This window comes from Antedon bifida, chromosome 6 (assembly GCF_963402885.1).
Source record: "Antedon bifida chromosome 6, ecAntBifi1.1, whole genome shotgun sequence".
Lineage (NCBI taxonomy): Eukaryota > Metazoa > Echinodermata > Crinoidea > Comatulida > Antedonidae > Antedon > Antedon bifida.
The window spans coordinates 9,786,294-9,799,448 of NC_136231.1; the positions used below are offsets into that span (position 1 = coordinate 9,786,294).

The following is a 13,155-nucleotide window of genomic DNA, read 5'->3' on the forward strand; positions in this document are numbered from 1 at the left end:
GCCAGTTCCATCAAAAAGGAGATGTTCATGGCGCAATGATTGAAATCATGTAGTAAAAACGTTCGAATAGATGATAAAGGTCTTAAGCTTTGGTTTAAAGGAGTTCTGAAGGCAAAAGTAAATGACCGATATGATAATATGACTGATATGTCACAAATTAATTAATCATAAAGTATCAGTATCAAACAGAACATCCCATTTCAGAATGAATACAAAAAAATGTGATCAGAGAGCATGGACGATGGACCAGAAAAAAGAAATCGAATCGAATAATTAAAGCTGTACTACTATTTACTTTTTATTTGACATTTAAATGTTTTCTATCATTTTATAGTTTGTAAGTTTAACTACAGGAAGTGCTAAATGATTAGTATCTCTAAACTTTACTCATTTATCATTGAATTAATTAGTTAGAGTTGTGAGTACGTTTGCAAGTTGTTTCATAGAACTCTGGCTTGGGTACAGCAAGAATCCAGAAAATGAGCAATAACCGGCACCATTGGTGGCATGGAGTTCGTAGTTTCCTCCAGCTTTTAGAATAACGTTAACGTAATCGCCGCTGTTGAGATCAAGTATGACTGTGTTGCTTGACATCTCATGGCCGCCATTTCCATTGGACCAAACACAAGATTGCTCAACACCATTCTTCGTCAGACAGCCAAATGCGACGTTTGCAGCGTCATTCTTACTCATCAGAGACAGGTAGAATACGTAAGTTCCGTTGATATTGGCGTTAAATCGACCAGTATTAACGTCATAGTTGCCATTTACGTTGTTCAGGAGGACATCAAAAACTACAACTTGATTCTCTGTTAATGATGCGCTGAGGTCGTTTCTAAGCTTTGCCGAGAATGAGGATCTCTGAGCAGTCAATCCAGGTGGAGAGATTACAATAGCTCCACACAATGGCAGCATTAAAAGTGAGGCAACACCAAAAACATACATTCTGTGGAAATAATATAGTAAATCAAAATACGTAATTACAACGATGAACTTCAATTACGATTCTTTTACGGTATTGAGGAAATGACATTGGTTACCGCAGGGAAGAGTTAAATTTAATTGTAATTTAACTCTTCCCTGGTTGTTACCGTAACATAACAATATAATAATAATTAATGGAAAAAAATGTCATCAGTGGCTAGACCTCAATGGAGACAAATAAAATACTGTAAGCAAATATGTATGACTTGTTAATAGTTATCAATTAATTTATTTTTATTATTTTTATTATTTTTATATTTGTATTGGCCCATATATTTAAAAATATATGGGCCAATACAAATATAACTAGAATTTAATTCATCACTTTGACGAATTATAGGTGATCATTTTCATAATTTTACTGACATTTAATTGTTTTAAAACATTCACATACGTTAAAATCCTATCGCAACATGTGCTGTATGCCATCCTATGACCTGATGCATTATACGCTTATTAGTGCTAAGTATTGAGTTGAGCCTATTAAATATACTCTATACAGTATACGTTGTAGTACACTGTATATACAGTGTAATATAGTTGAAATGACGGGACCCACGTCATGTTCTAATTTTTGGCATGATGACGTTATCAAAAAGAAATTTGAAGATGATAATTTCGAAAGATAATGAATTGACCAAATAAATATTTGATTTGGAAGAAAATTTGGCACGTAGAAGCGCAGTGCGCGATTTTGAAATTTATATAACTTTGACGAAAGAGATGAAAAAAATACTTTTTAAATTCATCTGGACGTATGATAACGTCACAACATACGACGATAGGCATAATTTTTATATGAATTCATATCTACATTTCATCAGCTTTCATATTAAATTATATTCGTCAAGGTCACCCTTATTTCTGAAGTATTGTAAAGTATTCAATTATACATTGTAGGTGAAATAACACGAGCTACGTTATTCAAATTTTTACGCGTGATGACGACGTCAAAATAAAAATGGTGACAACTCATGAGAAAGATAATTAATTGATCAAGCACATAATACAATTTTTAAAAAAATCGAGTCAAATAAAACAAGATGCACTCTGTTGAATGTTATAATCTATGACACTAGAGAAAAAAACCTAATTTTTAAATTCAACTGGCCATTTGATGACGTCACAACATTTTGTACGTCAAATGTGTACATGAATTCACTCAAACTAAAACTCAATGGCTTCCAGAATAAGTTAAGAAAAATGGGGCTCATCGTGCTTTCTGAAGAATTATTTTCATTAAAAAAAATGTTTGTGTGTGTGCGCCTTGTGTCATTTTTAACCTGCTCGTAGGCCTATAGCGTTATTTTAAAGTCGGAATGTACTAACATTTTGTTAATGTACCAACGATGGTGAGTAGAATGTAAAAAATCGTAATTTTTACGTTTCCTAATAAGTAAGAAAAACATATAAATTGAAATTTATACAAAGTAATGTTGATTGAGTTATTGAATTATTACTATATTATTTATTTATCTATCCCAATTATGTTGCAACTTTATCAGGTCAAAAATGAGCGACATCAAACATTCATCATCCATAACAAAAATAAATACAGCACAACACCATTATTCACAAATACTGTATAATTCTTTAACTTATTTTGCAAAAACTAAATCAAAACGGAATGAAGTGCCTAGCTTTCAGAAAACACTTGTCAGGCTAACGAGGGTACTTAGATAATGTAAAATTAACATTAATGTAAACGGTTGCTGCTAAAAGATGGTTAGGTTAAAAATAACAACTTTCTACAAAAGGAGACATTTTAGCTCATTTTAGATAAACGAGAGTAAAGTTAAAACAACTTTCTAACAAATATACCATAACTAAACTATCAAACTGAACTGGTTTAATCGCCCTACCTTTCTGTCTGTCGTTTTCTTTCTCTTCTCGATATCTTGTGCTTTTAAAGTTTGATGTGAAAACTATTTTTCTCGTCTCACTTTTATACACTCCTATTCCCAAAAAAAACCAGGTGTATACGTGACAAAAACGACAAAAGAACACGTCCGATTATTGCTTATTAGATACCTTCAGATTTCCTACGGGACTATACCGCGACATCTCCGAGTTAGGTATCCAATCAGAGAGGTATTTACACATTTTCTACCAAACAGTGACTTGTTCTGATTGGTACCAATCAGTTTCATGTATCACGAAATGTGCAAATCATCGGATTGAAATTCAACTACAGTTACATTTCTTTGTCAAACTGAACTGAAATAATTTTATCAACGTATTATTCTTTCATTTATGTATTATCAATTTATGAAAATATGGTCAGATTATGTTACTAAACAATCAAATCTGAAACCGCATATCGTAAAATGTTTTCTCAGGTATCACCATCACTGATGGTGATACCTGAAAAAACATTTTTCTTTTAAATTTAGAATAATTTGAATGTTGTCTTGGGTAACATGGCACTCTATCACTCCAACTTAGTTTAATATGGCCTTGAGAAATACACATAAATCTAACAACAAATGTCGTATTCTGATTGAAATAAACATTACTAGGCTTAGTTCTATAGTTTTAGCTGATTTTAAGATAAAATCAATAAGCCTATCATTATTTTAATTAATCTGGTAAGCCTGCTGAAAACATTTTAAAACTTAAAGGCATATTGTGATATTTCTACTTTCAGAGGAAAATCATATTAGGACTGTTTGTGATAACAGATTCTTGTTAGTGGTCCGGAGTTGCCAACATCTATATAAGATAATTGTTGATGATGCAATGATGGGCAACCAAAGTATGTAAGTTGTGATTGCTATGTATTTTCGACCTTGTTGACTCTCGATCGTCATCAATAGGTGTTCTCCTCTGTGCTTGGATTTCAGACTTTTCATCTTTTTAACTGTATCGTGACAAATTATAATAATGCAGTAATCTGAGCTGGTGAATCTGTGTTATTGGCAAATTTTATATTTTTTTATATGATTGCTTCAAAATACAATTTTGTGAGAAGGTTTCCAAAAGTAGTTAATCATGCATATAGACGTTCAAAACCTTACAATAACAACACAAGCACAGCACATTTTAACTCTGGATACCCAAACAACGAGATGCCTAGGTTATGTAGAAAACGTCAGCTAATGTCGAAACAACCGTTAATGTAGAACAATCCACTGCTAATGTAGTAAAACCTCCAGCTAATGTAGAAACACCAATGGTCTACATAAGCTGTTGGTGTTTCTACATTAGCTGGTTGTAACACAATGAGCTTCACTTGCCAAGATATGAAGTTTGAATAAGTATCTAATTTTTTAATTGATTTGATCGATAGACTACGGAAGCGTCGCCAAGTCAATGGCACTTAGAAGCTTTCGTAGTAGACACAATAATTTTAATTTTTTCCAGTGAATTTAAATTATGTTTTTTTGACAATGTTGACATTACAGTGCATGGTGTTTATACTCACTTTATTGTTATGTTTTCCCCCAAATGTGCCTCTCAAATACATACCTTAATGTACACATTGATTCATTTACAGATATATTGAAAGTGGAAATGGTTTTGGATTAAAGCAAGGCTATCAATAAGTTACGGATTATGGATGGTACCGTTTTTAGTCGCGTGCTAGCGTGCTAACGCGACACTACAACTCACTAGATCGGTCGGTTGGACGGTCGGTTGGTCGGTCGGTAAACACTAATACCGCAAATTTGAGCACGCGACTGCGGGTGTCTAGAAAACTCAGATCTTAGATATATCTGAGTTTTCTAGATCTAGAAAATGTCAGATATCTAAGTTTTCTAGATCTAGAAAACTCAGATATATCTGAGATCTGAGTTTTCTAGATCTGAGTTTTCTAAACACCCCGCGACTGCAGCCATGTATATGGCCTTGTTGTACCCACTGGTGTCTGTACTAAACATTCGAGGAAGCCAATTGGCCAATCGAAAATCAGTCAAGCGTTTCGAAACTATAGGTAACCCTTTGATCTGGCCGAGCTCAACGTCCTCTTGTTAGATTTCCTTGATTGCCATGATTGCATTTGTAATATATATATATATATATATATCCAAAGACAAATTACTGAAAAAATGACAATGCTGTGGGTATCAGTGGCTGGATCTCAATGGAGATACAAAATAAAAGCGAAAAGCTAAATCAAAACGAGAAGTAAAACAGTCAGAAAAGTTAGCAGAGCTTTCGGGCAACACTAGCCCTTCATCAGTGCAAGTGAAGGAATTAATATATATATATATCCAATCTGTAGACAGTACTGTTTCGATCTTATTAGATCTCGTCAGTGCAGCTCAGGTTTCGAAATGAAATGTACCGCAGAACTGGCACAATATTTAGGCTGAGCCAGGTATGCGGGACGCGCGGGACATTGTACACTGATTATGAACACAAAGAGTGCACAAGCTCAACGAGCGTGCTTTGCAAAATGCTAATAGTATTCACAACAAAAATGCATCGTTTCGAACTGAAGAGTGCTCTACAAAACAACATACTATATATGTATATAGCAGAAAGTAGAGGAGCGTAATATCCAATCTGCAGACAGTACTGTTTTGATCTTATTAGATCTCGTCAGTGCAGCTCAGGTTTCAAAATGAAATGTACCGCAGAGCCTATATATTATGCACCCATTTACATACGATTTTATCAACGATTTTACAGGAAAATGGGCTAAAAATCAACATTAAAAATCGTTAAAATTTTCAACGAGTTCAACTTCAACGTTACGATCAGTAAAACTGACTGACCAATCAAATAGTTCATAAATTACGTCATCATAGTTTGTGAAAAAATGCGTACGCACTGACAATTCTTGATTTTTTACAACGCGACGATGTTTTTTGTGCTCTTTTAAAGTCTGATATTTCAAAATAACAAGTGTAAGTAAAACAAAATTTTAATATAAAAACAATTTAATTTAATGTTTGCCTTTACTGTAAAGCCTAGATTAAGATATCAGCGAAAACATGTCCTCGCCGGCTGGGTTGAAGCATCAAAACCCGTAATCTTTTCAATTTTCAAACGGGCCCGGCTGCGCGTGACCGGCCTTGGCTTTGCAAAACTTCACGTCCATGTGTCCCAGCAACGTCGAAAGAACCAAGAAACCATTAACGATCGCGTAAAAAATGTGTAAAAATTCGCGACGGGAAAACAGGCAAAAAAAAACATCGTCGTAGTGGTGTATCGTTACATGTACTTTACTATTTTAATCGATTATAACAGGGACAGTTTTAAAAAAGTATTAAATCGTAAATGTTTTACTGTGTTTAGTGGTATATTATTGATAGGCATATAAAACATTTAAAACAATATTTCGTTACTGAGTGGATAAAGAATATATATAAAAATTGTTCTTCCCATCCTCTTCCCCATCCCTCAACTCTAATGTTATATACAAAACACAAAATGGGTTTGTTTAAATGAGTTCAAATAAAAAATTTGGACTAATTTTTAAGACAAGTTTCTCCTTCGGTAGGCCTAATTCCCAGGGTGCTAATTTTAGTTGACTACATAAATCATCGTGTTTATTTATTCGTTTCTGTAAACGACAATGTACTAAATAGTCCTCCGGTACGTACATTTGAAATCGCCAGTTTTTTTACGCTGAAATTACTGTGTATTATTCGAGAACCATCTGTGGACACGACCTAGATGGTACGCGAGCGAAGCGAGCGTACCATCTAGGTCTTCTAAATTCATGGAACCCCAGAATCAGTAACAGCATTTCTTAATTAATCATAATCTAATGTTTAAAAAAGTAAAAAACCGTTACATGTTTAATGCAATAATGATATGTTTTAATATTGACACAAACCATGGAAGGAGAACTGTTCATACAATGCTTAATCGAGCGGAGTTTCAAAGAATCTTCAATTGATCAGTATATTTTTAACAACCATACATATAGATTTAAATGTCTGGTACAACAGGTCTTATTTGTTTTTTTAAATGTGTATTAGTAGGCCTTTTTGCAACAAGTTGTTTCATGCTTGGGTACAGCAAGAAAATAGGCAGGACACATAACTTGTTTTTAGTATTAAGTTGACTTATTATTGTGAAAATAAATTAGTATTTGCAACGGGTATCTTCATAGCTTGGGTACAGCAAGAATCCAGAAAATGAGCAATAACCGGAACCATCGGCGGCGCTGCTGGTGTGAAGTGCGTAGTTGCTTCCAGCTTTTAGAATAACGTTAACGTAATCTCCGATTTTGAGATCAAGTATGACTGTGTTGCCTGACATCTCGTGTGCGACATTTCCGCTAGACCAAACACGAGATTTATCAACACCATTCTTCGTCAAAGCGCCATGTGCGATCTTTGATGTATACGGACTCATCAGAGTAAAGTAGAATACATACGTCCCTTTGATACTGGCGGTGAATCGGCCATTAGAATCGTCGTAATCGCCATTTACGTTATTCAAGATGACATCAAAGACTACAGGTTTATCCTCAGTCGGTGATGCAATGAGGTCGTTTCTAAGCTTTGCCGAGAACGAGGATCTCTGAGCAGTAGCTCCACTCAATGACAGAATTAGAAGTGCGACAACACCAACAACATACATCTTAGTCTGTGGAAATATAGCCAATCAAAATAGTATGTAATGGCAAAGACGAGGTACCGATTACGGCTCTTTTATGGTATTGAGGATTGGAAATAATGATTCAAACATTTTTCAATTAGATATGAAATTACAAAGAAATGAATAGAAGAAGAATATACATTATGCTCATGTGCAGTTGAATGAATTAGTATACTACAAATACATTACACTTAGATTAAATAATGCAAAAAAGATAAAAGACCTGAGTTGACAACTTGCCATTAACAATTTTTATAAAACGTATAGGCCTATAATACAGATAGAAGAACTGAGCTTACACCACCGCATCGAAAACTATTATTGTTGGAGAGTCATTGGTTTTTAAAACTATAAGAAAATCAAATAAATGATGCCAAAGTCGAAAACATAAAGTGTATCTTTTGCATTATGAAATCTTTACACGCTCACAAAGAAAATCATCTACAATCCCATACATACACACAAGTCAAAATGTAATACTTACAACTGTATTTAATGTTTTCTAACCCTCAGCTAAACACAATGAATCTGTAATTGTCTTTCAAATAGTGCAATGTTACTGGAACATTTGTCTTTTATGGAGATTGGTTGGGGAACAAAACAGATGTTTTCTAGCCAAATTTGCTTAACTAAAAGGTTTATAATAGGATTAGTATGAACTAAATATTATATATGTAGAAATATATTTGGACGTCATGTAGGCCTAAGTTTGATATTTGTTTAGCATATTGATTCGTGAGTGAGATGAAATAAATACATTAAGTGACATGGGATTAAATTTGTTTGGATTTTTAATTTGGTTCATGAATGTGATTAAACACTTACACTCAGTAATTGATTTTTGTTGTGAACACACAATACTGCAGTACAGTGTAAGCTTGATTATTTTAATTAATATTGTGACGTTCCTCCTTCTAGATTTTCTGATCATTTACTTTACCCATATCATCCAGAGTAGTAGAATATAAACGGAAACAATACTTTTAGTTTTCTATTTGTTGTATTTTAGTTTTTGTAAACAATAAATTATTTACCAAACCAACACTAAAAATTAAATCAACCAGTATAAATATTTTTTCAAAAATAAATATAATACCAAGGCTGTCAATTAATGCTATTGGTAGTCTTGGTAAGACCAACCTATCTTAGCAAAAGTTAGCGCAGTGAGTTTGTATTGTTTCATGAACAGTTGCAATTATATGTTTTAAGATCGGGCATCATCCTGTGCTCGAAGGAAATTAAAATTATATTATTTAGTCTCCATTAGGCCTATAGACGTATCAAGGCAGTTTAATAACAGGACACTGAGCTCGCCTCGCCAAGATATGAACTCGTAACAATCCTTTGATCTATGGCTGCGACAAATGCATATGTTTGTTCGTGAATAAATTGCATGTTTTTCTACTTTTGGGAAAATTATTTTAAAATGTTGTTATTAAAAATGATAGAAAAGTAAGCACACACAGTATTATTACGTCAGCAATAATGCGTGACAAAACGCGTAGCCCCTGTTGCTATGGTGCGTTTCTAAGTTACAAAATACAAAACACTCTGTCATTCGTTATCGAACTATACCAGCATAGCCTTACTTACGTACTTTTCGTTAAAACAAAAACATTATTGATAGCATTATTATCAATGAACATGAGGAAGTAAGTACAGTAACTTAAGTATAAACTATTGTTTTAACCAAAATAATTGTATAAAGTACAATGAGAATTCGTAAATGATTTAAAATCACACATTTAAATTGTCGCATTGCAATCTTTTTGGATCATGTTGAGACTGCCATAACGCGTGCATGTTGCTAAGGTGCGTGTCTATATACACAGATACATCTTCATTATTTTGTTATATCCAAACTTTGATAAAGTACATAATAGATCGATAAAGTAAAACATATTGATAACATTATTATCAATGGTCATGAGGAAGTAAGTACAGTAACTTTGTACAAAATATTGTATTAATCAAAATAAAGATGTTATTAAGTACAGTAAACTTTCGTAAATATTTTAAAATCTCATACGCAGTGTTTTGGTGACCGCGTTTGCCACTCTGCCATAAGCGCGTGCGTGTTGCTAAGATGCTTGTCTATGTTACAAAATACAGAACAACAACAAGAATATTAATCTTCATTGTTATACTCTTAATATAATAATAATTATATCTCCAAACTGTATACACCGCATCATAGTCAATTGACTATGACTATAGAGACGTACGTACTTATAGTTCAAATAAAACATATTGACATGATGAAGTGGGTACAAGCATTTATGTAAAAATATCCAGTTCGTTCAAAATAAATACGAACAGTGTTAGTTACGAATTGTCAGCGTTTAGTACGCCTACGATGTGTAGCCTAAACCATTTTCTAATTTAATCACAATTAATTTTTTTTCCCAGTATTGATGGTCTACCATCATCTTACGGGTGGAATATTCGACTAGGCCTAGATAAAAAGGTGTTACGGTGTAAGGTAAAGACAATTAAATGACGTGGTTTTACATAACTGTAATTTGCTGTTGCCAGTGACATACAGTATTATATTAAAATTACTACAGTGATTAGTAAAATTACTATTACTATTTTAGTTTTGTTATTAATTAATTAGGGCGTGATAAATTACATCAATAAAGCCAACACTGAAATACAGAAGATTGTAAATGAATTTGAAGACAGCAAGACTGATGTTTGTGTATTAACCAATAGGTAAAAGATGTCTACAAATAAACGAATTTGATACATCAAATTATTTATTTGTGTATTATTATCTTCAATAGGCCTATTATGTGCTGCTTTGTTTCCGTAAAAATAAATAAATAAATTAGGTTCAGGACAAAACAAGTTATTAGGCACATTTTTAAAATTAAAACACCTCTTTATGGTCAGTAGACAGTATGATATTGTAAAAGATAATTACATCGAAACAATGTGATATGACTATTATTATCCGATACATTTCTAGGTTGGAGACAATCCAAGAAGAAAAGAAAAAAATGTATACACACATTAATAAACTAACTACAGATTTGGAAAAGATACAACATGAAAACGAAGGAATACACATTAGGTAAGTAGGCCTAGTCATGATTAAAATATTTTCTGTCTTTATATTGTAAATTTTTTATTTTGTTTGTAAATGTTCTACTCTTTTTAGAAATGCTTTTTAATAAATTGCTCTAAAAAAAAACGGGACCGATATCTATACCTGATATGTGTTTTATCCTGTATAAATATGTATTTTTTGTAATGTATCTGTTATACGGATACATTACAAAAAAGCAATAATTAAAAATGCTTTTTTCCTTATTGTGCTTTTAAGATTATACATAAATGCCCGAATGGAAAAGTCAGGATTAAAAATATCATTTTTCAGTGTTTAGAATTTCCTCTTTCCTTTTTGTTTTACAGAATGAAAAAAGAAGAGACCGAAAATGATCAAATAATTCAATTCAAAGAGGAACAAATATCAAAGTTGGATCATCAAGTGGAAAAGCTGAACAGCGAGTTAGTCAAAACATCTTGGATTTTTTAAAAACAATATAGGCCTAATTTTTAAAAAAATAGAACTGTTTCGTTTTACTTTTTAGACATGATGATCAAAGTTTGTGAAGTTGGCGAGGGATTAAACATATAAAAACAAATATTGCTTCTACTAAAACCTTTTCAACCTCCATTGACACAGGCGTTAAACAACAATGTTTAGAATGTCCCCTCTTTTTGTGTTACAGAATGAAAAAAGAAGTGACCGAAAACAATCAAATAATTCAAATCAAAGAGGAACAAATATCAAAGTTGGATCATCAGGTGGAAAAACTGAACAGCGAGTTAGTCAAATAAACATCTTGGGAATTTTTTTTAACAAAATAATGTTTAAAAATACAACTGTTTCGTTTTACTTTTTAGATATATGATGATGAAGAAGATTTGAAATCAAAGTTTGTGAACAAAATACAAAATAATTGCTTGCTTAAACAATATATTAAAGCCTTTTCAACCTCCATTGACTCAGGCGTTAAACACTTTTAGTTGGCTGTTCAAGAAGGCTTGATTGTTCCCATATGAACAATCTTGGATTCTTTAAAGTCAGAAATTGAAAAAAAAAATTGGCTACTGGCATTTCTAAGATGTTTTCATCTTTTTATTTTTAGACATGCAATTTTAAAAGAAGAATTGAAGTTAAATGACACAAAATTTCTTCAACTAAAGAACAAATATGAAATTCTTGTTGTAGAGTACGTATTTTTCATAATTAGGTACAAATTATATAATTATTACACGAATGAATCTATGTTATAAGCTTTTAAATGCGTTGGTATTAAACATTTATATTACCAATGTAGCATGTTATCATAATATGTTTTTTGGGTGTTTGATATTATTATGCCTATGGAGAGGAAACCAAATTGGAAAAGAATGTGTTGATATGTTGATTATCATCATCATATTTATTTAGGATAAAGATGATTATATTATACCTCACAAACACAGTTTTTCTAAATCAACCCAACGCATAAACAATATTTTGCAATTCATTTTACAGAGAAAGTAGGGGAAAAGAAGAGTTGTTCAAATTAAAGCGCTATAACAATGATCTTTCCAGAGAGTAAGTAAAAGTTTCTTCAACAAACAAGTCTTAAAATAAGAAGTTAAAAAAGAGTAAATTGTTAAAAGAAAGAAAATATGTAAAGTAATTGTTTTGTACTTCATGTTTAAGGCTTGATTTTGTGAAAGAGGAATTGTATTTTAAAGATGCAGAATTGGACGAAATGAAAGAAAATTACAAGTAAATTTCAAGTCTTATTTATTCTAATTTATTATTCAAGCCTTCAGATAATTTATTTTGAGAGGGTGGAGTCGAGTAAGGGAGAAGAACTACATCTATTATCTATTAAACAATATCCTCATTTGCAACAGATGCTGAATTGATACAAAATGAACATTGCAGTTTTATACTGCAAATGTTGTCTGAAAGCCAAATAAGAATTATGGACTGTCACTCATTATAAACTGCACGATAATTATAATCTAACAAATGTATTAAACTTAAATCATCAACGATAACACTTTCAAAATGTTAATGAAGTCGAATGATATCTTTTGTAATGCTCTGTACATTGTTTGCCAGGTCAAATGATAAATACGAAGAATTAATGAACAAATTCAATGAAGGAAGAACAGAATTAAATAAAGTTTCAGATGAAATGGTTAAATTAACAAAAACGTAAGTACAATGAATAATGTATATGCGATGCAACGGAGAAGAAGATAATTGACGTTGGCGTTTTATAAAAAAGAATTTATAATGCTCCAATTATCCAATGAAAGTACTCATATGCAGTACTGTACATAAAATAAAAGAAAATTAATATACTGTACTAAAAAATGTTTATTCAATTCATCTTCTCTTACACAGTCAAAAATTTGAATTTTGTCTTATAATTTATAAGAACTGGAAACATGAAAGCAATGTTGTTAACTATGTTAATAATGTTGTACTAGCAACCCTGGTACATAGAGTTAAGGTGGTTTACTATTAGGCCTTAAAAGTAGTTACACGTCATCATAAATCAAACAACTTAATCATTATCCAAATTTAAGATATTG

The 13,155-nt window shown here is 32.1% G+C and overlaps 2 protein-coding genes across 2 annotated transcripts; both read right to left on the reverse strand.

Annotated features, from left to right (window-relative positions):
* Positions 1-273: 273 nt before the first annotated feature.
* Positions 274-3,026, reverse strand: LOC144845340 (C1q-related factor-like). The gene is made up of 2 exons (XM_078702608.1): positions 2,847-3,026; positions 274-946 (listed from the first exon to the last, which is right to left on the reverse strand). Exon 2 carries the CDS (start codon positions 943-945, stop codon positions 403-405), a length of 543 nt encoding a protein of 180 aa, XP_078558734.1. The 5' UTR covers position 946; positions 2,847-3,026; the 3' UTR covers positions 274-402.
* A 3,997-nt stretch (positions 3,027-7,023) lies between these two features.
* On the reverse strand, positions 7,024-7,524 carry LOC144845155 (complement C1q-like protein 2). The gene has a single exon (XM_078702308.1). It carries the CDS (start codon positions 7,522-7,524, stop codon positions 7,024-7,026), a length of 501 nt encoding a protein of 166 aa, XP_078558434.1.
* Between the last annotated feature and the right edge of the window lie 5,631 nt (positions 7,525-13,155).